The 24168-nt window shown below is 62.3% G+C and overlaps 2 protein-coding genes and 1 long non-coding RNA gene across 7 annotated transcripts in view; 2 read left to right on the plus strand and 1 right to left on the minus strand.

Moving 5' to 3' along the window:
• Positions 1-10810: 10810 nt before the first annotated feature.
• SOD1 (superoxide dismutase 1) lies at positions 10811-17129 on the plus strand. Its single transcript, XM_028151949.2, has 5 exons — positions 10811-10957; positions 13172-13265; positions 14406-14475; positions 15834-15951; positions 16822-17129. Exons 1-5 carry the CDS (start codon positions 10886-10888, stop codon positions 16927-16929), a joined length of 462 nt encoding a protein of 153 aa, XP_028007750.1. The 5' UTR covers positions 10811-10885; the 3' UTR covers positions 16930-17129.
• On the plus strand, positions 11175-12807 carry LOC129148353 (uncharacterized). Its single transcript, XR_008555421.1, has 3 exons — positions 11175-11443; positions 12418-12513; positions 12616-12807. It is a non-coding gene; the product is annotated as an uncharacterized LOC129148353 (long non-coding RNA).
• A 1749-nt stretch (positions 17130-18878) lies between the features above and the next one.
• Positions 18879-24168, minus strand: part of SCAF4 (SR-related CTD associated factor 4) — a 56829-nt gene continuing 51539 nt past the window's right edge. For all 5 annotated transcript variants that reach the window (XM_054713378.1, XM_054713360.1, XM_054713370.1 and 2 more), the window contains exon 20: positions 18879-20104. In XM_054713378.1, coding sequence (XP_054569353.1) covers positions 19206-20104 — 899 coding nt within the window. In that variant the 3' untranslated portion in view covers positions 18879-19205. The remainder of the gene's footprint in view (positions 20105-24168) is intronic.

Raw genomic sequence — 24168 nt, forward strand, 5'->3', positions numbered from 1 at the left:
TTAAAACAAGGAGAAGAGCTGGGTCAATGTCATCACAAGGACCCTCAAAAGTGGGAGAGGGAGGCAGGAACGTTAACGTGGGAGTGATGAAATGTGGGAGTGACTCAACCCGTAATTTCTGGCTTTGACTTTGAAGATGGAGGATGCGGCCATGAGCCAAGGAATGCGGGAGCCTCTAAACCCCGGAAAAGGCAAGGGAATGGATTCACCCCAAGACACTCCAAAAAAAACCCCACAAAAAACCACGGATCTGCAGACGCCTTCAAGTCAGCCCAGTGAGACCCGTCAGATCTGACCGCAGACACGGAAGGAACAATGTCCGTTTTAAACCATTACGTTTGTGCTGACGTGTGACAGCAGCAATAAGACACAGTGCATCTTGCCACGCCCTCCTTCTGCCGAGGAAGAAACTGAGATCCAAGAACAGCAACGAGAAGAATCAGCACCCGACCCCCAGCCTCCAGGTTAATAGGGTGCGTCCCCTGGAGGACAAACAGCCGTTCGCCTCAAACACGTCTGTCACGCATCTCCCCGGAGCCCTTAAAAAATAACTGGCTCCTGGAAAAATTCAGCTGATGGACATTCTGGAACATTTCTCATCTTAAAATGAAAAATCCTACACAATAAAAGCCTAATATGCTAAGTGTCCGACCGTTTGTTCGACCATTCGCTCGGTCGCTATGACGTGCACTGACCACCAGGGGGAAGATGCTCCGGCCGGTAGGTGAGCTTGCTGCTGGGGTCTGGCTGATCGGGACTGGGCGAGACAGGCCGGACACGCCCTGGAGCCCTCCCGCAGTCCCTCCCCGGCTGGCCAACCTCCCCCGGCCCCTCCCCGGCCTGCCGGCCCGATCGGGACTGGGCGAGTCAGGCCGGACACGCCCTGGACAACCGTGCACCCGCCTCTGGTGAACAGTAAGGACGCTGCGCCCCAACTTGGTAAGAACCCCCTTTCCTCCAGCTGAGCAGGTCTGACCCGTCCTCCCATGGACAGCACTCGACTGCTCACCTCAGACCGCTGAGGTTTTATTTGTTGTTCTTTTTAAATCCTCACCCGAGGGCATTTTCATTTGTGTTTTTAGAGAGAAGGGCAGGGGGAGAGACAGAGAGAAACATTGACCGGTTACCTTCCACACACACCCCAGCCGGGGGTCGAACCACAACCTGGGCTTGTGCCCTGACCGGGGATCGAACCCGCAACCTTTCAGTGCACAGGACGATGCTCCAACCCACTGAGCTACCCTGGCCGGGGCAACCAGGTCCGAGGGTTTGGCCCTGTGCTAATGAAGAGCTTCACAGGAAGAAAAGCCCACCTGCCCGTCCCCGCAGTCAGTGCTCCGGTAATGGCACTGCTGCAAGTTTAAATACCTGTTCACGGCCGGGTGGCTCCGTGGTTGAGCGTCCACCTATGAACCAGGAGGTCATGGTTCGATTCCCGGTCAGGGCACATGCCTGGGTTTTGTGCTCGAACCCCAGTGAGGGGCGTGCAGTCGGCAGCTGACCCATAATTCTCTCTCATCATTGACTAGAGGCCCAGTGCATGAATTTGTACACGGTTGGGGTCCCTCGGCCTGGCTGGCGATCGGGGCCGATCAGGGCCGGCCGGCCAGGGGGAGGAATGGGGTGGGGGGAGGGGCCGTGGGAGGCTGGTCAGCTGCGGGAGGTTGGCTGTGGGAGCGCACTGACCAGCAGGGGGCAGCTCCTGCGTTGAGCGTCTGCCCCCTGGTGGTCGGTGCTCATCATAGTGACTGGTCAACTGTCACAACAGTCACTTAGGCTTTTATATAGAGTGAGAGATGTTTCCATCTCCCTCTCCTTTCTTCTCTGAAATCAATAAAGAATGTAAAAAACATAATAATAACATAGCCCCATATATATATGCACAGCCCGATGAAACGAGAAGACATTGTGCTGCTCTGACTGGTGTGGCTCAGTGGATAGAGCGTCGGCCTGTGGACCGAAGGGTCCTGGGTTCGATTCCGGTCAAGGGCACATGCCTGGGTTGCAGGCTATTTCCCGGCCCAGGCCCTGGTGGGGGCGTGAGCAGGAGGCAGCCCATCGGTGTGTTTCTCTCACATCGATGTTTCTGTGTCTTCCCCTCTCTCTCCTGCTCTCTCTGAAAATCAATGAAAAAATGTCCTCAGGTGAGGACTTAACTAATAAAACCAAAGTAAATACAATAAAAGATGAAGCCGCTGCACCGGTGAGCTCTCCAGTCCGTGAGGCCCGAACGGTTGGCCACGGCCGATCTCAACCACCGGAGGGTCCAGGCCTGGGCTCAGCCCCTCCGACGGGGGCAGCCCCGTGCGAGGGGGCCTCTGGGGCGGTAACTGAATGTGGTCCCCGGGCCGCCCCGGGCCCAGGACCTCGGAGCAGGGGGGTTCGGCCCGTGTCACAAACACGGCGGACGCGGGGCGCAGGGCCGGCCGTCAGGTCCCACCGGGGCCCGCAGGCAGCGCGGGGAGGAGCGGAACCAGCGAGGAGGCCCGGGGGGCAGCGGACCGGGAGGAGGGACACGTGGAGCTCAGGGGCCTCTGGGGAACCGCCAACCGGGCCGCCCGACCCCCCACCCCGTCACACGCACACTCCCCGGATTTCCCCAGCGGAGGCCCCGCCGGGAACCACAGCAAAACCCCTTCAGCACCCTCATGGCGCCCGGCAACCTGACCGCCACCTCCACCCGCTGGACACGGTGCGCAGCCGGCAGGCCCCGTGGCTGCAGCGGCCCCCGAGGAGCCCGCGGTCGGACGGACGGACGGACGGCCCGCCAGGCGTGCGCCCACCTGCCCGCTCTCCCGGCGCCTCCGGGCCGCGGCCTCCGCTCTGAGCTGCTCTCCTGCCGCTCGCGCCCGGGAGGTCGGCCTCGGCCCGTCCAGGTGGGGGTGCCCGGCAGCCCGGCCCTGGGACCCGCAGGCCCCGCGGGGAGGGCACCCAGGCCGCTCGGTTCCCGGGGCCAAGGCGGCAGGCGCATGCGCACGCCCACAGCCACGCGGCAGCCACGCTGAGTGGCCACGTGACCCTCCCTGCGCTGGAGGTGGGCGTGGCCCGTGTGGTGCGCAGCAGCCAATCAGCAGCTGGCAGAGCAGCAGCACGTGACCTGGGGGAAAGGCTCCGCCTGGCAGGTGGCAGGACACGTGCCTGCCTCGCCCTGGGGCCCGGCAGCCGGTCCGCGGCCACAGCCTCGCGCTGCCCCCCGTGGTCACGCCCCACACCCCGCCCCACGGCGGTGCCATCGCCATCCCCATCGCCATCGCCATCGCCATCCCCATCCCCATCCCCATCGCCTTCACCTTCACCTTCACCTTCACCATCACCTTCACCGGCCACACCGGAGCCGCAGAAGGTGCGCCCGCCCGCCCGCGGCTCGGGGTGAGCGTCCCCGTCACCGGAGGTCGCGGTTGGCTCCGGTCGGGGCACAGGCGCGGGGTGCGGCTCCACCCCCAGCGGGGCGCGCAGGAGGCCGCGCACCCACGAAGCTCTCATCACTGTCCCCCCCGACCCCCCCCCCATGGACGAAACAGACGTAAAAGGAAGCCGGCGCCACCGCCTCCCCAGGCCGCCCGCTGTGGCTGCAGACGCCTCAGCCCCGCTCCGACCCCGGGAGCCAGGCCAGGCATTGCCCTGGAACCCGGGCCACCAGGTGTCCCCCGAGCCGCCGGCCAGCGGGAAGGGCAGCTGGTCCCGGTCCCCCCACCCCACTCTGCCTCCGGGGGCCCTGCACCAGCCGTCACTCCGCAGGCAGCTCCGCAGGTCCCCGCGGGAGCCCCCCAGGGCTGCGGGCCTGCACCCCTCCCCTGGGCCCAGCTCCCCGCTGCTGCCCGCACAGGCGCCCCCACCAGGCACTGCGCACCCCACCCGACCGCCCCCCGCCCACGTCCACCCGGCCCCTCTGGCCCTCCCGGTGCAGGTGGCCCGCCTGGCGGCCTCCAAGGCTCTGACACCTCCCACCCAGTCAGTACTGGCCCAGTTTGCCCACCAGACGTCCATCCACGCCCCCCAGCCTCCTCCACCATCTACACTGGCCCCCCTGGGCCCACCAAGGTCAACCAGGCCCCTCACCCGGAAACACTGGGCGGGGGGGGGGGACTCAGCAGAGAACATTTTGAAAGGAAGGGGCTCAGGAGGGCGGAGTCCATGCTTTCTAGTTTGAAAGAGAAAAAGAACTCACCAGGACAAAACCCATTCCGCACCAAACTGGGAAGGAGGAGAGAGAAGGGAAAATCCTGGGTGGGGGTGGGGGTTCCAGAACGGCATGAACTTTTCCAAGGTTATTTCCACATGGCAGCAAGGACATTGAAGAATTTGCTCTCACCCAGCCTGTGCGGCTCAGTGGTTGAGCGTGGACCCTTGAACCAGGAGGCCACCGGATCGGTTCCAGGAAGGGGCATGCGGGAGGCGACCAATCGATATTTCCTGTTCATCACTGATGTTTCTATCTCTCCCCCTCCCTTCCTCTCTGAAATCAATAAAAAAAAATTTTTTTTCTTTTTAAAGTTTTAAGTTTAAGCCCTGACCGGTGTGGCTCAGTTGGTTGAGCATCGTCCCATACACCCAGAGGTCGCGGTTGGATTCCAGTGGGGGGCTTGCAGGAGGCAGCCAATCGACGTGTCTCTCTCCCCCTCCCTCTTCCTTCCTCTCTAAAAAATCAATAAAAACATGTTTTTAAAGTTAAAAGTTTAAAAAGTAAACGGATGAGAAATGAAACTCTGCCCCCACAGACATGCATGCCAGTGTTCTCAGAGCATTCCTCCTCTGACGCCCAGACTGGACATGAGCTAGCATTGGCCTGTGAGGGCTGTCGTAACCAACGCCACGGAGGGCTGGCATGACAGAAAAGTCTCCCAGTCTGGAGGCTGGAGGTCCAGGGGCCGGGGGCCGGCAGGGCTGGGTCCCTCCGAGGCTGAGGGACAGTCTGCTCCAGGCCCTCCCCCAGCCTCTGCTGGTCCCTGGAGATCTCTGGTTCCTGGGCTTGTAGGTGCATCCCCCGTCTCTGCCCTCATCGTCATGGCCTCCGCCCTGCGTGCGTGTCCGTGTCAAGTTCTTTATAAGGACACAGTCACCCGTGCTGGGGTCTGTCCTTAGCTAGTCGCATCTACAAAACCCTCTTTCCAAGCAAGGTCACATGCCCAGGTGCTGGGGGCTAGGACTTCAACCTGTGAGTTTGGGAGGGGACACAGCTCGGCCCATAACAAACCCGAATGTCCATGGGCGTGCGAGGGGACAGACCATTGGTGTCCTGTCCAGCGATGGGCAGCGCACGGACGTAAAGAGGAAGGAATGCGGGTCCTGCCACGGCACAGGGCAGCCTCAGGAGCGTGAAACGGAGGAGCCGGGCGCAAAAGGCCCTGTTGTAGGACCTCAGGGTAAGAAGTGTCCCGAAAAGGCACATTCATGGAGAAAAGGGCAGATGGCGGTGCCTAGGGCTTGGGCTGGGAGAAGGGATGCAGCCAAAACTAGCGTGAGGGCAACGGCTGGGCTCGTGGAAACGTTCTAAACTGCATTTCTTTAAAGGGATATTTTTCTTTTAATATATTTTATTGATTTCTTACAGAGAGGGAGAGTTAGAATCATCGATCAGCTGCCTCCTGCACACCCCCCACTGGGATGTGCCCGCAACCAAGGTCCATGCCCCTGACCGGAATCAAACCCGGGACCCTTCAGTCCGCAGGCTGACGCTCCATCCACTGAGCCACACCAGCCGGGCTAAACTGCATTTTGGTAATGGTCGCCAACGCCATAGGTTTACGAAAAGACACGCTGAAGTGTACTTGACAATGGGTGAATTTTCAATAGCAAATTATATGTTAACAAGGCTGGGGTTTTTTAAAGAAAAAGAAAACTTGGACCAAGCTGGGTGTTCAGTGGTTAGAGCGCCTGAAGGGTTGTGAGTTCGATTCTGGTCAAGGGCCTGCACCTTGGTTGCAGGCTCGATCCCCAGCCCTGATGGGGCCCACGGGGGGCAGCCATCCACGTGTCTCTCTCGTCGATGTGTCTCCCTCGGTCTCTCCGCCTCCCTTCCCCTCGCTCTGAAACCCGTGGGGAATGCCCTCTGAAGAGGATTAACAGCAACAACAACAACGAAGCAGACAGACCTTGTGGGGTGGGCCCAGCAGCGGGTTCCCGCGTCTTCCCGCTGGTTCCGCTCGATGCCGCTTACACGGCTGCTCCGGGCTTCCCGCGGGGGGACGGCGACCGCATCCCGCAGCCTGCGGCCCGTTCCCGCCCCCCCCCGGCTGCCGCCCCCCCTCCGGCCCCGCCCCGAGGCAGGAAGACGATGCTCCCCCCCCATCCCACTCCCCCGGGAGGAAAGGTCTAGACCAGTGGTCTGGGGCTTTACCAACCTGCACAGCATGGTGTCCGGGCCGATGCAGACCCAGACTTAACAGTGACCCGGGGTCAGACCCATGTCCACGGACTCGCGGAGCTTGACCTTTTGAGGCCCCCCAGGCACCCCCAGGCACCTGTTCTGAATCGAGCTCTTTACCCCTCGCCTTGCTTTCCTGGTGGGACCACCATCCACCCAGGCACGCCAGCCCGAAACCTGGGCTCACGGAGCTCAATCTAGCTGGCCGCTGGCGCTGAGGTTCCATCTCCAGTACGTCCCCTTTCTGCAGCCATGGCACTGGGCCCAGACCTTCTCAGCCTCCCACTGGCCCCCCTGCCTCTGGTCTCATCCCCCCACTCCGTTCTGGCCCCTCCCCCCCACGACACCCTAGGAATCACCTGTGAGCCTGACGGGCGCTCCCTCCCGGGCGCCCCTGTGGCTCCTCGCTGCTGCCCAGACAGAGCGACAGAAACCGGGCTGTGCTGCTCTCATCATGAAAGGCTGCTGTCCGTCCGTCCGTCCGTCCGTCTGTCCGCACCTGCGAGGCCCCAGGCGTCCCCCGCTCCAGGAGGGCACCGCTGGCCCAGATCACAGACCGAAACTCCTTACGTTTTAACTCAACTTGTTCCCTCACAACATTAAACATGGAACTACCACGGGACCCAGCAATTCCCCTTCGGGGTTTACGGCAGAACTGGAGAAGATCTGGTCCCCGTTCAGAGAGCGTGATTTACACGCCACGGAAGCAGCCGAAGGGGACGGGATGAAGAGCACGTGAGGTGCGCTCGCTCGCACACGTGTGTATGTCGTTACATGCAATGGGAGATGACTCAGCATAATCAAGCAGGAGGCCTTGCCAGCTGTGGCAGCGTGGACGGACCTGGAGGGCATTACCTTACACGAGGGACCTGAAAACATCATGGAATCAGGTAACACAGTGGTGGCTGCCAGAGGAGGCGGGCAGGAGGCGGGCACAATGGTGGGCGGGGAGCATCAGTACAAAGAATACATTCTGTCCACAGAGGAATGCCCAGCCTGTAGAAGTTCCATGGGAGGCACACCGTGAGGGCATGTCCAGAAGCAGAACCTCAACAGACAGAAAACATTTCAGAGAACGGCAGCTCCGCAGCTCATTCTAGAGGTTAGACCCAAAGGGGAGAGAAGGGGGTTAGTTACCTGAAGCCCGGGGGGGTTAGGGGGCGGGAGGAAGCAAAGCAGGGAGACCTCTGGGATGAGGCCCGAGGGAGAGACCCACGCCCTGTCCACGGGAGGGGCAGGCGTTCTCAGGGGACAGTGCAGCCGCGGAGACGGCGTTCGGGGGCCAGATGGCCTGCGGGCCCTGGTCTCTGCTCTGGGGAGGGCGGGCCCGAGGGTCTGGAAAAGAGATTCTTCTTCTTCTTCTTCTTTTTTTTTTTTTTATAACATATTTTTACTGATTTCAGAGAGGAAGGGAGAGGGAGAGAGAGACAGAAACATCAATGATGAGAGAGAATCACCCATCAACTGCCTCCTGCTCGCCCCCCATTGGGGATTGGGCCCCACATCCAGGCACGTGCCTCTGACTGGGATCAAACCCGGGACCTTTCAGTCCGCAGGCCGACGCTCTATCCACTGAGCCAAACCGGTTTTGGCGATAGGACATTTTAATAAAAATTAATATTTTTTCTTGAACATTAGCTTACAGACACTGAATAACTGCACAAATGAATAAGCGTAACGCAAATAAACCCATTTTTCTTGTTCTCCGAAAGCGAAATATTTCCTGTTGCGCACGCCAGACAAGTCAGTCCAAGACCAATGCCGAGGCCATTGATTGGCTGCTAACATACTCGCTGCTGGTGTTCGTGGGGAGAAATGGTGCGCCTGCGCATAAGGCGTGTAAGGGAAATGAATGCAACACGATGATAGTCATCGGTCATTAGCGAAGGTTGTAGCTCGTTATTAATAATTATGTATAACAGGATGTTGTAAAAATTAAGTTGCGAAATTTTTATGAAAACGTTTCTTACGTACCATTACAGTGGCTGGGCTGCAAAATATTCGTGGTGGGCCGCGTGCAGCCCGCGGGCCGCGAGTCTGACGTGCTTGCTGTACAGTGTGGGCCCAGGGCAGGGAGCCCATGGCCCAAGTGTGAGGGCAGCTCTCAGAACGACCCTCAGGCCCTGACCGGTGTGGCTCAGTGGATAGAGCGTCGGCCTGCGGACTGAAAGGTCCCAGGTTCGATTCCGGTCAAGGGCATGTACCTTGGTTGCGGGCACATCCCCAGTGAGGGGTGTGCAGGAGGCAGCTGATTGATGTTTCTTTCTCGATGTTTCTAACTCTTCCTCTCCCTTCCTCTGTAAAAAATCAATAAAATATATTAAAAAAAAAAAAAAAAGAACGACCCTCAGGGGACCTCTGCCCTGAGCACACAGCCCGGCCCTGGGCTCCGGCGAGGGTTCTCAGGGCTCCGTCTGAAAGAGGAGCACCCTCAGCCCTGGCCCTGGCCCTCACCAGAACTGAAATCCGGCTCTGACTTCCTGAAACCCGAGAAACCTTGGCCTCGGGCAAAGGCCCTTTGGCCGGCAGGTTTATGCAACAGGGCAGCTGTGCCAGGCCGGAGAGCCAATGCCGCAGCGGGCGCTCCTGGGGGTGACAGCGCGTGTGGGGTGTGTATCCCCGACCGAGAACGCGTTAGAGTCCAAGGGTCCTCACGCACAAACACACACGGACTGCAGCCGACGCCAGACGCGGCTGGAACAGCCTCTGCCTGGGCCACTCTGGCCTTGGATTAGGCCTCCGTGTCTCCCAGCCTCTCAGCTCCAGCCTCCCCGCCTCCCTGCCTCCCTGCCTCCCTGCCGAGCGCTGGAGGGCCGGGCGGGCGGGCGCCTGGTGAGGGGTCGGATCTCACAGCGCCCGGGGCTCCCGTCAGCAGGCTCGCCTTCTCCCTGACCCGCCGCCTCCTCTCCAGGACCCTGGCCCGTGCCCCCTTTGAGCCAAGCAGCTGCGGTGCTTCTCCCTGGGCATGAGCCGGGGGCTCTCACGTGAGGCCCAGACCGGTGGCCTCCGGCTGCCTGGGGACCAGTGAGGGAGGCCAATCCCCGTCCCCACCCAGACCCACGAGTCAGAAACACGCACCCTTGGCTGCGGCGCCTCCGGGCTAGTTCCGCTCACGGCGGGCAGTCAGCACCTGCGTTTGTTCCTCAGGCACAGCCCGTGGGACAGAAGACCAGACTCTGCCCCGTTACCCTCCCCACACCCCCAGGTTCATCCACAGAACTTCTCCCAGCGAGACTGAGGGTGTGTAAGGGGGGAAGGGGGGGGATTCTCGCTCTAAGCCGCACGTATTTTGTAGACAAACTCCTATCATTGTAAAAAAAACTGTAAGGAAAGAACATGCAAGTTTGATTCCCACTCCCCAGGGCGCCCACAGTCCCCTGAACAGCTTTCTAGAGGTTTCTGAGCACACACTCCCTTTGTGCTTCAAACACACACGTCCCAGCGGCAGCCGTGTCCTGTTTGCTCATTTCGTGAACTGTTTTCGGAAAACCTTCCCTGGGCGGTGATGTGCCCCCGCGGAAATTTGGCTGGAAATGCAGGGGAGACTCTGAGTTTCGGGGTCTGCAATGGGCGCCGCAGCGGACCCAGAGCCGGTTCTGACCGTCACAGCCGGGTCCAGTCCTGGCCTGAGAGCTGGCCCTCGGCCGGGGAGGTCCCCGCACCTGCTCCCTCTGCGGTCGGTCCGGGCGGACCACAGGGACACGGTCCCTTTTCACTGAGTCACTTCGGAGGAAACACACGTTCGGAGCCGCAGGATTTCAGTCTCCGGTGTGTGTGCCGGGAGCCGAGCTCGAACTCCGCCGCTCCGGGACCGCGGTCCGGGGTCAGCACCTGTGCTGGGTCCTGGGGGGCGGGGGGGGGGTCTGAGGTGCCGGTCCGGCCGGCCGAGCAGCACCGGAAGCCCAGCGGGCAGGTCTCCGGCGGCTCCAGAGCAGAGCACCCGCCTCAGCCTCAGCCTCAGCCTCAGCCTCAGCCGGGGTCTCAGGGCCCGGCCTGGCCCCAGCGCCCCTCGCTCCTTCCCTCCTCCCCGCGGGCGTCCTAAGCTGCGGGACTCAGACAAGCGGGGGGCGGGGGGCCGGCGTGCGGAGCTCCGTTAGCCCGGGGGGGCCTTTCCGAGGGCGGCCTTCCCCGTCCGGAGGAAAGCTGGGAGCACAGCACCCGCCCGGCCAGGAGCCCGGGTGCTGCCGGGGCACCTCCAGGCCCGGAGCCTCAGGCCTCGGGCCGGGCCCGCGGGCCACGCCGTCTGCGGGAGCCGGGCCGCTCCTCCCCGGTCCCGCGGGGGGGGGGGAGGGGGAGAAGGCGGGGCTTTCACGCGCCGTGGCCACGCCCCCGCCAGTCTAGGCCAATCGCGTCCTTAGGCCCCCGCAGGGGCGGGCTCCGTGCGTGGGCGGTGATTGGCCCCGGGCCAGAGGGCGGGACGCGGGTCCGGCCTATAAGAAGCCCGCGGCGCCGTCGCCCGCGTCGGCGTGTCCTGCGGCGTCTCCCGTCCTCCTCGCAGTCCGCTCGGCGCGCCCGCGAGTCATGACGACCAAGGCCGTGTGCGTGCTGCAGGGCGAGGGCGAAGTGCGGGGCACCATCCACTTCGAGCAGAAGGCAAGGCCGCGGCCGCCCGCAGTGCTGAGTCACGGCGAGCGTGGCGGGGCGCGGGCTGGGCCGGGGCGGGACCGCGGGCCCCGGAGCGAGGGAGGGAGGAGGGAGGAGGCCGAGGCCGAGGCGGCGGGCGGGGCAGGCGCCCCGGAACCGCCCAGCGCTCCCCGCGGGGCCGCCTCTGCGCCCTGGAGCCCGGGCCGCCGTTGCGCAGCAGGTCGGGCCGCGGAGTCGTCGTCCCCTCGTCCCCTGGGGGCCCCTCGCTCCGGGTCCGCCCCGCCCCGCCCGCCGGGACCGCTGCTGGAGCCGCCCTCGCGCCGAGGCCGCGTGTGTCGGGTTCAAGGGTCGTGAACTTCTAGGACCTGCGACACCGCCCGCGCGGCCTCGGGGGAGCTCTGACCCCGCGCCAGCCCCGCCCCGAGCCGCGATCCCGCGATCCGAGCCCAGGCCACGGGCCTCGCCGACACCGGGCCGCTGCGGCCGGGCTGGCGGGTGCGTGTCCGCGGGGCGTCCGCCTCCGCTGCGGCCCGGAGCGCGGAGACGGGTCGCCGGTGCGGGCGCAGAGCGGGGCGCGGACGGCAGGAGGCCCCCGGGGTCCACGCGGGAAGCTCGCTCTGTTCTCGCAGCTCGTTCCACCCCGCGCTCCGGGCCCGCCTTGAAGCCGCTCTGCCGACCGGGCTCCTGAGCGCGGGAAACAGCTGGGCCGGTCCCGGGGGCCGGAGGGGCCCAGCCTGGGGAGGTTCCGAGATCAGAAGACGCGAGGGACACTGTTGAGCGAGGCTCCGGCCCGGGAGCGGGGGTCTGGGTGGCGCCGCCTGTGAAATGCGGGCCTCCCTGCCCCCCGCCCCCCAGGGCCCCCGGGGAACGCGCACCCGGTCCCGGTGTCTGCAGGAGGCGCCCTGGCGTTGGACTAAGTTCTGCTCTTTGTCCACCTCTCCTCGCACAGAACTCGCTGGAAGCCGGGCTGTGGTCCCGGCCCTCGGCCCTCCGCCCTCCGGAGCAGCTTGCCCCCGCCTTCCCGGTGCGGGGAGGCTGCTGTTGGTCCCGATAAAGGCCCGGGCTGGTGCCGATAGGCGGGCCCGTGTGAGCCTGCGGCCCCGCTCCTCGGTTGGCCTGTTGAGCGCATACAATTTTGGCGTTTCCCAGTTTTAAAACCAGCATTTTCAGCTGGAACTGCAGACCTTAGCGTCCTTGGAGCATTTAGATCTGTCCCCGGAGCCTCCCTCAGCCAGGACAGCCCCCCGTGCCCCCTGGTTGACTGCGGGGCCGGCTGGGCTGTGCGGCATCCTTTATCCAGGAAACGAGGCGGAGGAGCCTGCCCTGGTTTTCTTCCTGTGCTTTTGATAAGTGTTTGGAGGATGACATTCACATTTGAAATTTTCCAAAATTAAAGCTTATCTTTAGAAGAATCGTAGTCTGGTTTTGTTTGTTTTTTAAAATATATATATTTTATTGATTTTTTACAGAGAAGAAGGGAGAGGGAAAGAGAAACATCCATGAGAGAGAAACATTGATCACATGCTTCCTGCACGCCCCCTACTGGGGATGTGCCTGCGACCAAGGTACATGCCCTTGACCGGAATCGAACCTGGGACCCTTCAGTCCGCAGGCCGATGCTCCATCCACTGAGCCACACCGGTCAGGGCTGTTTTTGTTTTTTTAAGAAAGGAAAAAAGGGTAGCAGTTCCCACACGACTTGACTGGAGCCTCCTACTTGTCCAGCGGCGGGTCAGGTGAAGGCTGGCCCTGGTACCCGTGTGCAGCCTGTGTGTTTGGAGTTGTTAGGATTCCTCCGCTGTGAGTGAGGTCCTGGGTTCCGCACGCAGCCGCACCGTGGTCTTCTGCCTTGTAAGAGGCAGACCTGTGTGTGTGCTGAACGGAAAGGGGCACAAAGAAAGCGGGGGGCTAACTAGGATGAGCTCACGTCGGGTGCAGTCGGGTTGTACACACATTCTCCCCGTGAGGTTCCACCTGCTCAAAAGCATCCCAAGTAACAGGAACTGCTCAGGGTCCTGGCGAGGGGCAGACGCGACAGCCTCCCAGGCCACGTTCCGTGCTCTGCCTTCTGCTGGGGCCTGGTCCCGGCCTGGGGGTCCCGGCCTGGGGGTCCACAGAACCAGGCCAGCACCTCCCGCCCGGCTTCCCCGCCTGTGAGGGGAGAGGTGATGCCGTGCCCCTTCCCTCGGACCCTTTCTCAAACCTGTGCTTCTCCCGAAACAGGGAAACGGGAAGGTCACGGTCTCGGGCTCCATCATGGGCCTGGCCGAGGGCGAGCACGGCTTCCACGTCCACCAGTTTGGAGACAACACACAAGGTGGGTGCGGGCGGGCGGCGGCCACAGACCAGTCGGCCTGGCGCCCGGGGTCAGCCGGGGCCGGGCCATAGAACTGGTTTTTGACTAAAGAGCGGAAAGGAAGGGGAGGGGTTGTGTTTGTTTAGATCATGATTCAGACCCGATTGTAGCCATTCAGCTCCTCCGGTGTCGGCGTGCTCCCAGGTGGGCAGGCGTCCTCCGCCTCGTCCTCCGCCTCGTCCTGTAAGAACAGCCCACACCGGCCGGCACCCTCAGGACGGGGCACCCGGGGCCGGAAGGGGAGCCGTGGCCGCGCTGCCCGAGCTCCACCGTCTCCCCTGGGGATTGGAAGAAAGTCCCGGGTTCACGGGTGGGAAATGCACGTGGAGATCGGTGCTGCTTCTGAGTGTCTGCCCTCGGGGTTTGCACTGGGAGGACGTGATTCGTTCTGGGAAACGTGTCCTGAATGTTGAAAGCTGGGCTCCTACAGAGGGCGACGTGGAAGGAGCAGGTGGGATCGTTTGTTTCTCCATTGCTGCTTGGTTTCACTGCCTCTGCTCTGGGCGGCCTGGCTCTGCGCTGATCACTGCTGCCCGTGAGGGACCCTGCCCATCCCCGGGGAGCGTGGGAGCCGGTCAGTCAGAACTGGGGCGCGGTGGCTGCGTCTGCAAGAACGGTGCAGCAGCAGGTGCTGGGCTGGCGAGCTGCTCTCTGAGCGCGGTCCGAGCTGGTCTGAGGTCCGAGTGCCGCCGGGAGCCGTGCCGCCTGAGCTGGCGAGGCCGCCCGTCCTGGGGCACAGGCGCGGCTTTGCCTCCTGCGGCCGCGGCAGGAGAGCTGCTGCGCTGGGTCTCGCAGTCCAGGCTTCCTGCCTTCGTACACACCAGGCCACACTCGTGGGGACTTAACAGAACCGTGGACGCTCAGGCCCGGGCCTCTTACCTTACGGGCAGCGGAGAAGCCCACGCCCAGAGCAGGTGTGAGCTTTCAGGCACAGGAGCTGAGCCTCGTCGCTCCCGCCCGGTCTGCTCCGGCGCGCTGCCAGTTCCCCGTGGCCTGGAGATGGGCACGCTCTCTGTTTGAGGGTTAGCACTGACCAGTGTAATGGGTTTTGGAATTTTGCTTCATGATTTAGCTTTTGTTTTTGTTTTTTTTTGTAACTAGGCTGTACCAGCGCTGGTCCTCACTTTAACCCGCTGTCCAAGAACCACGGCGGGCCGCAGGACGACGAGAGGTGAGCACGCAGCGCTGAGCCTGTGGGAATGTGGGGTGGGGTGGGGGGTGCACTCCCGCGGACTGCGCTACCAGAAGCGGGGCTCCCCTGCCACCCGCTGCGGGGCCGAGGAGCTGACAAAGGGGACACTTAGAGCGATGTGGCCTGTCGCGCTTACTGAGGACAGAGCTCAGCAGGCGCCAGAGGGACCACCACCAGCTCATTGGGAAGAGGGGGCTTGGTGGGTCCGGTCTGAGCGAAGGTCCCGTGAGACCCACTCGTACGTTTTCTGCGAGCCTCAGGGAAAGAGTTCAAGGACGAGGACTCATTTGTTTTTGTGACAGAGGCCTGGCGCAGAGCTGCTTAGCGTCTGAGAACGGGCAGCAGGGCCTGGGAGCCACGATGCCCGTCAGTGCCCGAGAGCAGAGGTGCCCGCCAGGACTCCTCGGGTGATGCCTGCTTGTTTTTATTTCATTATAATTTTAAAACTCGAGGCAGGGTGCACGAATTTGTGCCCTGGTGGGGTCCCTCGGCCTGGCCTGCGGGGATCGGGCCGAAACCGGCAGGTCAACACCCCCGAGGGGTCCCGGAGTGCGAGAGGGCACTCGGCAAAGCTGCTGTTGCTGGGCAGCTCCTGCCTTGAGCATCTGCCCCTGGTGGTCAGTGCGCGTCATAGCTACCGGCCGGTCACTTGGGCTTTTATGTATATATCAGTAGCTCTGATGCTAATCAATGCGCCAGTAGCTCTCTGCGGGGCCTGGCCGCTCTGTGCCCGCTGCCCAGAGGCCCTCCTTGGCTGGGGTGGAACGCTTGCCTCATTGCCACGGTGACAAAGCAAGCATTCCGCCAGGACGCTCACACTGCCCACTCTCAGCGGCTGGGACTGAGGGACTGGTGGGGCCGAGAGGACTGGTCGCCACCATCTTTGAGGGTGTGGCAGCAATTAGCATATTCCCTCCTTATTGGCTGTGGGTGCTGCCATCTTTGTGAGTGCATGTGATGGTCAATTAGCATATTCCTTTATTAGATAGGCTGTTTTTATTGATTTCAGAGAGGAAGGGAGAGGAAAAGAGAAAAACATCAGTGATAAGAGAGAATTAATGATTGGCTGTCTCCTGCATGCCCCCCCACTGGGGATTGAGCCCAAAATCCAGGCATGTGCCCTTGACTGGAGTCAAACGCAGGACCCCTCAGTCCACCTGACGCTCTATCCACTGAGCCAAACAGGCTAGGGTGGGCTGACGCCTGTTTAAAGAGCTGAGCCTGCTGTCTAACGTGGTTCCTGTTCAATCCACGCTGTGCCCACATCTCAGCCGAGCCGTGTCTGACCCTGTTTATAGCTTAGTTCCTGAACCACTCTGATGCTTCCTCCGTGCTAGGCATGTCGGGGATCTGGGCAACGTGATGGCGGGCCCTAACGGCGTGGCCGAGGTGCTCATCGAAGACTCCATGATCAAGCTCTCAGGAGACCATTCCATCATCGGCCGCACAATGGTGGTGAGTGTCCGCGTGGGAAGGACGTGCACACACTGGGCTGTAAATGCCACAAAACCAGTCGCTCCCAACAGTCGGGTGTGGGTCGTTCATGGCGAACCCTGGCTCCTGAGGGACCACCTACTGGCACCTTCGGGGAAGAGGAACCGGTACCTGGGCCAGTGCTGAGACAAGGATGGGCGTGTGGCAGGTCGCTGTGGCCTTAGACCTGCGTGGCCGGCAGCAGTGTCTCTAGAGTCAACGGCCGCAGCCCGTGCCGTCAGAACAGTCAGTCTCGGGCGGGCCCAGTGTGGCCCTCGTTCACGTCTGTGCTTGGATGTCAGCACGTGTTTAGCCTGGGAAGTGGTGCCTGACCCTGGGAGCAGCATCGGGCTGGCACAGTCGCCAGGTACAGGCGTGAGGACAGCGGCCACCCGGGGCTGTCCCTCAGCCGCAGTGAGCAGCAGGAGAATGGGCGTCTGAGGAGAGATGTCAAGTCCTGCCTTCAGGTGGTTAAGCTGCTGTAAGGGTCCCTCTGACTGACCGGCTGCTGTCACCGGGTTCGCGTGAGGTCCTTTTCCAAAGCAGTTTAGCTGCATGAGAGGGACCGCCGGGGTCACGGGGCTCTTCCCGGAGGCCCGGCCGCACTGGTGGCCGCGGCGGGGTGGCTCGGGGCTCAGTGGTTCGTTCCAAGAGCAGCGCTTGCCTCGTGGGTAGAGGTAACGTGTCTGCATCAAGAGAAAGCGCGGTCGCTCCTGCGGTCACTCCTGATGAAACGTTAGTCTGTCCCGGGTGCCTGTGGCGTGTGGTTTGGTTTGGAGTGGCTCCTGGGGGCTTCGGGTTTGGGGAGAAGGGCATGACGTGGTACCTGTCATGGTCTCCGTGTTTTCCAAGGTCCACGAGAAGCGAGACGACCTGGGCAGAGGGGGCAACGACGAGAGCAAGAAGACGGGCAACGCCGGCAGCCGCCTGGCCTGCGGGGTGATCGGGATCGCCCAGTGAACATCCCGGCCGCCTGCCTCCGGATGCCCGTCTCCTAGTTGTAGAAACTTAACCGATAAACATTAAACACTAACCTCCACGGTGTCATGTGTGTCTTTTTTTAAAACTGCTTTAAGTTCCTGTAACGTGACTTATGATCACTTGGAAGATTTGTATGATTGTGTAAATCTCATACTCAATTAAAATGTCTGTTTCAACGATCCTTGTATTTCGCCAGCCTTAATCACACACGGGCGTCACCACTGAATTGTCCAAGTGTCTTGCGTTCCTCTTCGGACGTGTGATAGACACCCTGGACGCTGCGCCTGGCGCCCTCTGCAGCTCAGGCCGGGCTCTGGTCAGCTGGTCCTCACGAGCCCCCGTGGTCACTTAGTGGCGTGTTTCTTGGATCCGGGACACGTGTGCCGACCTGGGCAGCTTTAGGGGAGGTCGGGGCTTTCCTCGCTCACCACTTAGCATTCGACGCAAGTACATTTACTGTCAAGCTGGGTCCTGTGGCCGAGAGCCTGTAACTCAGTGAGCGGCATGTAGCCACGGCCTTGGTTCCCACTGAGGTGACGCCACCGACCTGAGCATCGGGTGGCAACGCAGGCGGCACGGCCACGACGGGGCCGCGCCTGTGAGCGCGAGCTTCTGCAGGAAACGCCCACCGAACTCGGGTTCGACTGGATGAGCCGTCTCAGTGGAACATTGTAAGACACGGCTGGTAGCAAACCCAGAAACGAGCTACCCTTCTGAGTGACTGTGCTGTACTGTAAAAAGGAGATCCTTGAGGAGGAAAAGCTAATTCAAACGAGGCGAGTTGTTTTCAAAGTTAAAGTAGAACGACGTGCCCACAGTAAGTGTCACACCCGCTCTCAGGTGGGGCTCCCACACGGACTCCCCGGGACCCAGGCCTCCCGTGGACATGCCACCCCCATTGGGACTTGGGGGAGGGCTGTCTTGTGCGCATCGGCTGGTCTCAAACTTCCAACTGGAAACAGGCTGCGAGGCCTTGAATTCGGACCCAAGTAACCGATGTTCGTTTCTCCCCAAGAGCAGCTGGCGAGGACGTGAGCTCAGAGGCCCACGTCAAGTCCAGAGCACGTTTAGAGCTCACGTCTGCAGGAGGACAGGACACGGTGCATGGCCAGGGCCCTCCCCCAGGGTCACCACGGCCTCGCTCAGGGCACCAGGCAGCCGGGCCAGCTCTGCCTGGAAGGGGCGGGAAGTTACCTGCTCAGCACGCCGACCGGGCCACTGTAAACGTGACGAGAAGAGCATCCGGGCCGGGAACTCCGCTGTCACGCAGGGCGGCTTCTGGCACTGGGCGGTCGACGGAGCTGCTGTGCACACGGGACAGGTCCTTCCGATGTGGCCTGCACGTCTCTGCGTGATCGCTCCCGGATGACTCACCTGTTTCTCCTAATTAACCATTTTAACAGAAAAGCCCTTCACAGGTGGCAGTCGAGTCCACCCCTGCCCAGACAGGAGTTCACAAAACCGACCAAGAAAGGCACTAGGCCAGCTCACAGGCAACCACAGGCTGCATCCAAGTCCTTAAACGTAAAGCACACGGCCGTCTTCGTTTCAATCCCCCGGAGAGCACGGGATGACGGTAAGCGAACACTCGGCCTTTTAGTAAGGACACTGGGCAACCAGGGGGTGTGGACAACCGGCGGCGATGGCTCAACGGACGTTCCCCCCCGCAAAAGGTCTCCTTACAAATGAATCAGGGCAACATTTACCGCGAAGCCAATGGCAAAAAACCCCGAAAAAACAAAACCTCAAACCTTGATTGAACTGCAAAACAAGCGTTAAACCACCACCGTGTGCCGTGTGCGTAAGAAGTTCACGTCCGAAGCATCACCATGAACTCCACCGACAGCCGGCTCAGGCCGGAGGGGCAGCCCAGCGCGGTGAGCGGCCTCGCCCCCGGGGCAGGGCACGAAGAACAGCACACGTCACGCTTGTTACGAAAATAGAGTTTATTAAAAACATCCCTATTGCTGAGGAGCTTTCACGGTTAACCTTAAATTAAAAAAAAAAAAAAAATAGAGAGCACTTCTAATTACGATTTGTAAACTTTTTAAAGTCAAAACTTTAAAAAAGTTACAGCAAAAAGGGTAATATTTATTCATGTCTTCAGTATTTTTTGTTATTTTGTGGCTATTTTTAAATAGAAGGGAAGCAATCCAATTGCTTACAGCGCCCACCACTCCCGGGGGCGGCCGGCAGAGCCAGTATGATACAGCACATGTACACTGCGCCCGGCGTCCGTCCCGCACGGCGGCCGGTTAGCGGGCCTCGGCCGCCGAGGGGTCCTTCTCGGGGTCTGCGGGTGAGGTAGCCTCTGCGGGCCGCTCTTCAGCAGGCGGGGCAGGCGCCGGCTCAGGCGCCCCCTTGGCGAGGTCCGGGGCTGGGTCTGTGCTCCCCGCCTGGGTCGGGGGAGGCTCGGCGGCCCTGTCGGCCCCCTCGGCCTTCTCCTTGGCCCGGGCCTCCTCCTTCTCTCTGCGGGACTCTCTATCCCTCGAATCTCTCTCTCGGTCGCGGTGCCCGCCAGCCCGCCGGCCTCTGTCCTCCGCGTCTCTGTGTCTGTCCCGCTCAGGGCTCCTCCGTCCCCACTCTCTCCTCTCCCGGCCGCTGTTCTCCCTCTCGTCGCCGCGGCTGCCGTAGCGGTCCCGCTCACTGTCCACCCGATTTCCGAAGGACCTCCTTCCAAACCTCTCCTGGTCTCTCCCTGAACTCAACTGCTGCCGGTTGTCATTCCTGAACGGCTGCTGCGGCTGCTGCGTGGGGGGCGGCTGCTGGGCTGGCGGCGGCTGCTGGGGCTGCGTTGGCGGCGGCTGCTGCTGCTGCTGCTGCCTCCCGTCTCTGTCTTCAGGGCCCCCTGGGCCTGGCCCCGGGCCCCCGAGCCCCGGCATGCCCCCAGGCCGCACGAAGGGGCCGTGCGGTGGGAAGGGGCCTTTCATTCCATGGGGCGGGGGCATCCCAAAGCCCCCTGGTCCGGGCGGCGGGCCGCGGTGCATCATGTGAGGCGGCATGGGCCGGGGCGGCATCAGGGGGAAGCGCTGTAAGTGAGGCGGAGGCATTCCCGGTGGGCGCTGCAGGGGGATCAGCCCGGGGCGGGCCCCGAGGAGACCGGTGGACGGGGCCTGGAGCCCAATCACAGGCCCAGGCGCGACTCCTTGCGAACCTGGAAGGCAAGGAGAGGGGGTGTCAGCGAGGAAGGAGAAGCCGCCTCCTGTGCAGCTCGAAGCAAAATAAAATCCCACCCACAGTCTTCAGATCTTGTGCCGTGTGCCAGTGCACCCGTCACCCAGGGTGAGGCCCGGCACCAACTGGGCACGTGGTCGGGAAGATGCCCGAGTATTAAACCACAGGCCGTGGCATACGGCACGCATCAGCCTCTGAGCAGAGGCCAGAATGAGCGGGACCAGGAAACGGATGCACCGACTCCCGGGAAGAGGGCTGGGCCTTGCTGAGGAGCTGACCACTCAGACGACGCAGGGCGTCGGAGAAGCAACAAGCTGCGTGCTGAGACGGAGACTGCACTTTCTCAAGACAACTGAGGCCCCCGGCGCCCCTTGGGGAGGGCCCCCCGGCGCCCCTTGGGGAGGGCCCCCCCCCCGGCGCCCCTTGGGGAGGGCCCCCCGGCGCCCCAGCGAAGGCTAACACGCCTTCCTTTGGCTTATTGCGCTGCGCGGAGTCCAGGGTGGCGGGCCTGTGCGGCTGTGCACGCGGCTGCAGACTAAAGGCCACGCGGCCGCGGAGCTGAGGCGCAGCCTCGGGAAGCAGTAACCGTGCGCGGCCCAGAAGCCACTGAGGACCGCGCCGCTCGTCCTCCAGAGGCGGCGGGACCCAGTGCTTGTGCCTTTGAAAGGGACAGACTAGCCCTGGCTGGTGTGGCTCAGTGGATGGAGCGTCCGCCTGCGGACTGAAGGGTCCCGGGTTTGATTCTGGTCAAGGGCACAGGCCCGGGTTGCAGGCTTGATCCCCAAGTGGGGGCGTGCAGGAGGCAGCCAATCGGTGATTCTCTCTCATCACTGATGTTTCTCTCCCCCCACCCCCGCCTTTCTTCCTCCCTGAAATCAATACAAACGTATTTTTTAAAAAAGAAAAAGAAGAAAGGGGCAGACTTGCCGGCTTACGTTCCATTCCGTGAGGACGGTCTTGCTCCCGTTGGAGGTCACACAGGTAAGAAGTATTTCTGTTTGGGCTCACACTTAAGTAACAGAGAGGCACTGTCATCTCGCTTTAACTTACTTCCCTGCAGATCTAGACACGAGAGGCAGGTACTGTGCCGGCAGAGTGACCGGCAGGGACACGGCCGGTGACTGTCCGAGGTGGTTCACACACGAGCCGCAGAGGCCTCGTCCGGTGCCGGTGTCCAGGGGACACTGACCCGAGGCCGGCGCCGCCCCCACGCGCGCTCTCAGCACCGCCCACATCCTGCCGCTGTGCGCGCATCTCCACCCCCTCCGCTCCTTTAACGGACACTCACAAGCCCGGCGGCCCCAGGTCTCCTGTGAGTCCTCAGCACAAACACGATTGGAGCGTCCGCTCGTTTCGCTCCTCAGAGCGCGTGGCCATTGCCCGCGGGCCGCACACCGGTCTGTGGCCGCACCGCCCGGGCGCTGTGATCCCGAGGCAGAGCCCTCCCACTTGCTGGAGACGATGCTGGTGAGCGGGAAGCGTGCGAGGGGGGCCTGGGACAGGGCCTAGAAAGCGGGTCAGACCTGCCTCTTGCTGAGACCGGACAGCACGACACCGGGGGAGCGCCCGTCTGGCCGGAGTCCGCGCCGGGACGCTGTTCCACACGCGGTGCCGACCGCCGACAGGGACCCCCACGCACAGCAAGCACCGCACTCATTCCCATCGCTAAGTCACTCGGCAAACCAGCTCCCTTCCCACAGCCTCCCTCTAGGCGGCTGAGGGAGCCAGAGCATCTGGCAGGCGCACGAGGCCCCGGCAATTTAAGGCCACTCGAGAGTGGCAGGGGTTCAAGGCCCTCTGTCACCAGAGAACTGGGTTCCGGCGAGTCTGAGAGGAAACAGTGCCTGACCTCCTCCTCCTGACCCCCGAGAAATGAGCCGTGATTCTCCACGTCCTTTGAACCGTGGCTGAGGGTGCCCGCAGATTCACCTCCCAGCTCACACACTCAGACCGAAGCCACCCACAGCACAGCAGGTCTGACAGAGTGTTTCCTCCTCGCCTCGCCCGCCCGGGGGCTGTGCACCGGGATCGGGGACTTCCTCGTAGCCCCCACGGACCAGTCCATCTTAGACTCCTGACAGAACATTCCCACAGCCCCCATGTTGGTCTCCAGGCCACAGAGAAGGCGAAACCGAAAACTTCTTTCCTCGTCCGATGGTTGTGTGCAGCTTTCACAGCAGGAGCTGTATTTCATTTAAAAATGGATCAGGGGTGTCGGCCCTTGGTAGGCATGCCGGCTGAATCTCTCCCGTGTTTTCACTGGGAAAGCTGACATACATCCCCCGCACCAATGGGACGGAGTGCGTGTCCAGCTAAAGGGCGCTCACAGCACGAATGCGTTTCACCTGGACACGTGCACAGCCCCACTGACCAGTGTCTGTGAGGCACAAGCTCATTCACATGTGCATCGAGCCCCCGCTCAGGAGCCGTGCCGTGTGCTGGGCACAGAGAAACACGCATGACTTTTCCCTTCAGAAAGCAGGACGCAGCGCGGGGAAGACAGAGGGTGACAACGGACCTGCGGCGGGAGGGCATCGGCCGGGGTCTGCGGCCTCGGGAAGGACAGCAGGCCGCACGCAGGGACAGAGCTGGAGTCAGCGAGGCAGCTGTGTCGATGAGGAGAGAAGGTGCGATGTGCTGCACACGCGGCCGGGACGAAGGTGAGCCAATGACCAGCGACTCTGAGAGGGCGCGGTGACGGGGAGCAGGGGCGGGGCGGGCGGGAGCTCGGAGGAGTCTGCGCAGGGAGGACTCTATGCTCACTTGGGAAGGAAGGGTCTTCTAGAAGGAGTTCCAGGTGAGCAGGTGGGAGGGGACGGAGGGCAGGCCCACGGGCCTGGGAGACTCGGGCACGGCTCTGCGGGGACCTAGGGAGGAGCCACTCCTCACGAGACAGGTGACGGGGTCAGACAGAGCCCGAGGGCCTGCGACCCGGGGGACGGCTGCAGACGGATTCCTGTGCGAACCTAGAGCTCGAAGGGAAGTCACCCCAGAAACAGGGACCGAAAGGGAGGCGTCAGCCCCGGGGGACTGCCCTTGCTGGCTGAAGCGCGCAGGGCGCTGAGGCGGGTGCTGCAGCCCAAGCCTAAGAAACACACGGCCGCTGACCCAGAGTAACCCCGACTCCACTGGCGTTTCCCACAGGACCGGACCGCGGGTTCGGGTGGAACGTCCAGGTGAGAGGTCACTGCTGTCCAAGCAGAGACGGGCAGAGTGACTGAAGCAGGCGGCGTGTCCCAGGGCCGGCGGCCGGCGGGGACCTGGAGACCTCGGCAGAGTGCAGACCAGGTGACAGGTGTGCGCGAGGGCCCGAGGGCGCGGTCAGGGAGGCAGCACCGTCCTAGGGTTCCCATTGGACACTCGGGGGGACCCCAGCATCCTTCCAGAGGACGCACATTCAAGTGGGATCTTTAAAGAAAAGCCAGGTTTGGCTCCGTGCAAGGGGGAGGGAGCGGGAGGACGGGCAGAACAGCCGGAGGGCAGTGGGGAGGGCAGGGCGGCCTGTTGGTGGCCGGTGACCATGCCCCGCCCTCCACGGCCCCCAGGAGTCCTGGCTCCTCGTTACAAAGAACGGCATCACCTCCATGTGCTCGTCTGACCGCCTCGGAGCCACCTTCAGGCCTCCAGTCCCCCACGCCTTCCAGCTCCCCCGTACCTGCCGGAGCCCCGTCTCCCTCACCGCGTTGGTCTACGTGCCACTCTCCTCCCGAAGCTCCGCCTGCGCGAGGCTGGGGCCGCCGGCCCGCCCTGCGGACTGGCCCTGGTGTACACGTGTACCCACAGCCGCAGGCGCCCTAGTCCCGGCCAGCAGCCCCCGTTCTCCTCACTCATCCTCACGCCTCACGAGTCCACTTCACGGTCCACACTCCTCAACCCCGTCTGTTCTGAACGAGCTCATGTTGTTTCATGAAACTTAAGAGCCCAAGTCCACTCCTGTGAGGTGCACAATTCAAGGGGTTTGGCTACTCGAGGTTGGGTAACCTCCACAAACAAGTTGGGAACATTTTCATCACCTCCCCCGCCGCCCCGAAACCCTCTGTCCGT

Source organism: Eptesicus fuscus, chromosome 3, assembly GCF_027574615.1.
Source record: "Eptesicus fuscus isolate TK198812 chromosome 3, DD_ASM_mEF_20220401, whole genome shotgun sequence".
Classification (NCBI taxonomy): domain Eukaryota; kingdom Metazoa; phylum Chordata; class Mammalia; order Chiroptera; family Vespertilionidae; genus Eptesicus; species Eptesicus fuscus.